At 34.1% G+C, this 5,210-nt stretch overlaps 1 protein-coding gene across 1 annotated transcript; it reads right to left on the reverse strand.

Moving 5' to 3' along the window:
- Positions 1 to 307: 307 nt before the first annotated feature.
- LOC109677978 (olfactory receptor 6C76-like) lies at positions 308 to 1,231 on the reverse strand. Its single transcript, XM_020153699.2, has one exon. The coding sequence runs from the start codon at positions 1,229 to 1,231 to the stop codon at positions 308 to 310; it is 924 nt and encodes a 307-aa protein (XP_020009288.2).
- Positions 1,232 to 5,210: the final 3,979 nt, after the last annotated feature.

A 5,210-nucleotide genomic window follows, 5' to 3' on the forward strand; every position in this document is an offset into this window, starting at 1 on the left:
AAAAATGCCTTTTGGTTTTTTTTTTTTTCATTTTTCTTTTATTATTCATATGTGCATACAAGGCTTGGTTTATTTCTCCCCCCTGCCCCCACCCCCTCCCTTACCACCCACTCCACCCCCTCCCGCTCCCCCCTTCAATACCCAGCAGAAACTATTTTGCCCTTATCTCTAATTTTGTTGTAGAGAGAGTATAAGCAATAATAGGAAGGAACAAGGGGTTTTGCTGGTTGAGATAAGGATAGCTATACAGGGCATTGACTCACATTGATTTCCTGTGCGTGGGTGTTACCTTCTAGGTTAATTCTTTTTAATCTAGCCTTTTGAGCAAGTTCTTAAAGGATTGCTTTACTTGATGGTTCCTCAGGGAGTAAATAAAAGGATTTAGCATTGGGGCAACAGAGGTATTGAGAACTGCTATACCCTTAGTCAAAGCCACACCTTCTTTTGCTGAAGTTTTGACATACATGAAAATGCAGCTTCCATAAGAAATGGAGACAACAATCATGTGTGAGGAACAACTGGAAAAGGCTTTTTTCCTCTGTTCAGCAGAGGGGATTCTCAGAATTGTCTTAAGGATGAATATGTAGGAAAGGATCACTAATGTTAAGGTCATCATGAGAGCGAATACTGCCAGGAAAAATCCCAAGAGCTCTAGGAAAGTTGTGTCTGTGCAGGCAATCAGTAGCATTGGAGAGGAGTCACAGGTGGAGTGGTCAATGATGTTGGAGTCACAGAAATCCAGTTGAAGCCCCATGATGACAAGTGGAAAGATAATGAGAAATCCAGCCAGCCAAGAACTAAGTACCAGCTGGATGCAGATCCTGCTGTTCATTATTGTTGTGTAATACAATGGCTTACAGATAGCTATATACCAATCATAGGACATGGCAGTCAAAAGGAAAAATTCTGTTGAACCAAGGAGTATAAAGAAAAACACCTGGGCCATGCAAGAATTATAAGAAATGGTCATATCGCCTGTTACAATACTGACCAGGAATCGAGGAATACAAACTGTTGTGATTGAGATTTCTAGGAAAGAGAAGTTCCTAAGGAAGAAATACAAAGGTGTTTTGAGGTGCAAATCTATCAGAGTGAGGGTAATTATTGTCATATTTCCAGTAATACTCAGTATATAAGCTAGAAGTAAAAATAGAAAAATTAAAATATTTAGCTTTGGGTCATCTGTCAATCCCAGAAGAATGAACTCATACACAGATGTTTGATTTTTCATTTCTTAGTGTTAACTTCTGCCAAAAGAAAGCAAGAAACAATGATTTACAGAGTAGAGGATAACATCTTGAAGGGTTATTTAGGAAATACATAGGCTGTAATGAAACAATAAATCAGCCACCGAGTTGTACTTATTTTGAAAATACACATTAATTGCAAAATATTTTATGTCTGTTATCTGCTGCAAGTCACTAGTTATTTACTATTTAGCCATCTAATTGGAAGGTCTGATAATTGCATCAGTATAAGAAAAACACACTTACCAAATGTGTTTTAATTTCTTTTAAGTGTCTGGTCATATATATATGAAAAATAGATGGAAATATTTAGAATGTAAAATATTCTTTTATTTCTAAAACAGTATCCCAATGACCACATGTTTTGGTTTTCTGAAAATGAGTTGCTTTAAAGTATACTTTTTAGAGCTATTTCCTAAATTTTGCATATTTTTAATATCAATCTTGCCTATACAGAGAATTATTATTTTAACTAAAAAGTCAGAAGTATCAAAACCAGTATTTATATAACCAAGAAGAAGCAAACTCAGAAGTTTTCTATGTTTTAAAAACTTTAAAATTTTCCTTTGTGAATTAAATAACAATTTATCACTTTATGGACAAGAGTCTTAAATGCCAAAGTTAAGTGACCTAGTATATACAATGATTACAGAATGGGAAAAAAAAGTAAGACAAGAAATAGAAAATATAATTACAATTATACAATCTCATGGCATAGCTGTTTAACTGCTCAGACCCAAATGCACTGATGCTTTTTTAAAATTGAGTATCAATATTTGATGTTTTACTTTTGGAGCATTTTGTACCATTTTCAAATGGTGTCTACCTTTGTTTTCCTTATATAATAACAATTGTATAGTGTGTAGGTGGGATTTGGCAAGATGGTCCTGGTTATACAAAGTGAGATGGATCATACTGTCGGGATGAATAGAAAACCACTTCTTAAAGTGGGGGAGGTCCTGGTAGGATGGTGATATGGTCGTGGTTGCTCATAGAAGGTTTTACAACAGACTTTAGGAAAGCATACAAGAAGTTCCGCAATTTGTGATATAGGGAAGAGTTGGTGACTTGATTAGAATTTGGGTGACTCCATCAGTGGTCAGACCTCCATAAGCAGTCCCAAGTAGTGATTCACATTAAGTCTGAAACTCAGATAGTACTGGAACATTTTTTTTTCATTGTGAAAAAGTGTCTCTGGCACCAGCTTATTACTTAGGACTAAAGCTAAGTGCTGTAGAAATAAGACTGGACTTTTGGAAAAGAAGAGTTTGCAGTTGGTTACAGAGCAAGTATTCAGAACTATAGGTTATGATGATGCTGTAATGTGGATAAAACTTGAAAGAAAGAGAGAAGTGAAGAAAGAAAGAGATGAAAGGAGAGATGGATAGAGTGGAAAGGAAGGAAGGAGGGAGGAAGGAAGGAAGCATTAAGAAAAAAAGAGGTGTGAAGTAGAGGTGATGACAGGTGAATATGTTTGAAGTACATCTATATATATGTATGTATGAAAATAGCATAATGTAATCCACTAAAACCATTCAAAAAGAAGGTGGAAGAAGAGAGGTCATAAGAAAGAATAAATAGATGGAGTGAATTTGGTGAAAGTATGTTTATGCATGTGTGTAATATCACAGTGAAACCCCTTTGTACAATTAATTTATGCTTATAAATTTTTTGAATTAAAAAATAAATGCACAGGGCTGGGATGTAGCTCTGTGGTACAGCACTGGCCTAGCATGCATGAGGCCCTGGGTTCAATCCCAGCACCAGAAAAGAAAAAAAGACAAAAAAAATGCACATATTATAATTGAAAAGGAAAAATGAAAAAAGAGAGAGGTAAAGAGAGAAGTAAATAAAGAAAAATCTGTTATCTTTATCACAACTTTTGAACAAATACTTACAGTGTATGAGGCAGGTAGACGTGATGCAGTTTTAATTTTGCTTGTAAATTCAGTGACACTTTTAGTTGGCAAAGAAGAAATGGAGCAAATCATGAGTGAGAATCAACAGTTATGGTAAAAAATGAGCTGCATAATATGAATGAAATGTGTTGAGAGAGAACAACATTGACAGTAGACAGTAAATGACTGCTTCAAGTTACAAGATCATCCAAGTTGTATGATTAAAATCTACATATTTGGTACCTCCTGTTTCCCCAAAATTCCATAAAAATAACAAAGTCTGACCCAGAATGCTAGTAAAGCCCATTAATATAATATTTTACTTGGCTGACAGTAACTCTTGTGAAGGAAAGATGAGCTGTAATGTATTTTATTTATTTATTTATTTCACCTTATGCACCTTCCAGCTAGGAAGCTTGGTTTTCCAAATATTCTTTCCAAAATCAGCATACTAATTTTTTGTCTTTTTTTTCTGCTCAAAAAATACACAGGAGATTTTTGTTGGAAAGCAGAATAAAAATGTCTCTAGAGACAGATTATAGTACTGAGGGCACCAGAATGCTAAGTTGAATAATTTTAATTAGGAACATTTCAGAAATGATTTTTTAAAACATTAAACATCAGAAAAGTATATAACAGTGAGGAAATAGTCTTCAGTTTTTTTCAAATTTCATTATTATTTTATTTTAATATGAAACAAATTTCTGCCAAATTAATACAATCCTTTTCTATGTAAACATGTAAAAAGCAGAAAATAGCAAGAGGAAAAGTCCATGAGGTCATGAAAATATGCTAGTAAAATGTCTTATTTGTCAATAAAATCATATTGAGTACTTACTTTAGGTACACAATCAAGATACAATAGAATTGAGAGAATTAAAACAAGATACAATAAAATTGAGAGACATTAAACATAAAACTCATGACATTGGTATCTGAATTATTGTTTTATTATTTCATTCATATTAGAAATAAAGCAAACAAGGTTTATATGCTATTTTTATTTCATATGTCAGGTTTGTTCCATTGAACAATTTGAGGTCTGATTCATTGTACCAGTAGCTAAAAGATACTAAATTGTTTGGTTATAAAATGTTTGCTATGGGTGCTGCACTTGGATTTTTTTCTCCTTAAAATGTGTTTGTATTTATCTGAACTTGCTATTGGAGGTAAATCTATGAGAATAGAGGAGAAATACAGTGACTTATGTTGCAGGTCTTATTTCAAAAGAACTTTCAATGGAGAATTTTTTTATTATCATGTTATTGTTGTACTGGGGGTACATTGTGACATTCATAAAAGTTCTTACAATATATTGTAGTTGGATTCACCACCTCCACCATCCTCCTTTATGCCTCCTCCCCCATTCCTGGAATAGTTTCAACATGTTTCATTTTTCCGTTCACATACATGATTACACAGTATTTGCACTATATTCACCCTCCCACAAACTTTCCTCACCTCCTCCCCACTCCTACTGGTACCACACACCCTCCCTAGGCAGGACCTGTTCTGCTCTCCTGTTCTCAAATTTTGTAAATGAAAAAAATGACATTTTTGCTTGTTTAAGATGGTTACAAAGGGGCTTTCTTTGTGGCCCTTCCATGTATATATGTATTATAGTCCAAATTGGTTTGTCTCCTCTATTTTTCCTGTTTCTACCTTAGTTCCTTTCCTATGGTGGTTTCAAAAGGTTTTAAAGTTCTATATTCATTTTTGTATAGAGAATACATAAACCATGTACACCTTCTTTATCCTTCCCTCTTGTATTGCCCTCCCCTAAGTGTGACCTGCTTTTCATAATATTGCTGTATTTGTGTTAGGTCTATATTCCACATATGAGAGGAAACATGAAACTTTTGGCCTTCAGAACCTGGCTAACTTCACCTGAGATGAAGTTCTCCAGTTTCATTTATTTACTTGTAAGCAACATAATTTAATTCTTTGTGGCTGAATAAAATTTCATTGTACATAAATACCACATTTTCTTAATCCATTCATCAGTAGTGGGGCATCTTGGCTGTTTCTAAAGATGAGCTGTTCTGAATAATGCTGCAATAATCAT

The sequence above is a fragment of the Castor canadensis genome, chromosome 8 (assembly GCF_047511655.1).
Source record: "Castor canadensis chromosome 8, mCasCan1.hap1v2, whole genome shotgun sequence".
Lineage (NCBI taxonomy): Eukaryota > Metazoa > Chordata > Mammalia > Rodentia > Castoridae > Castor > Castor canadensis.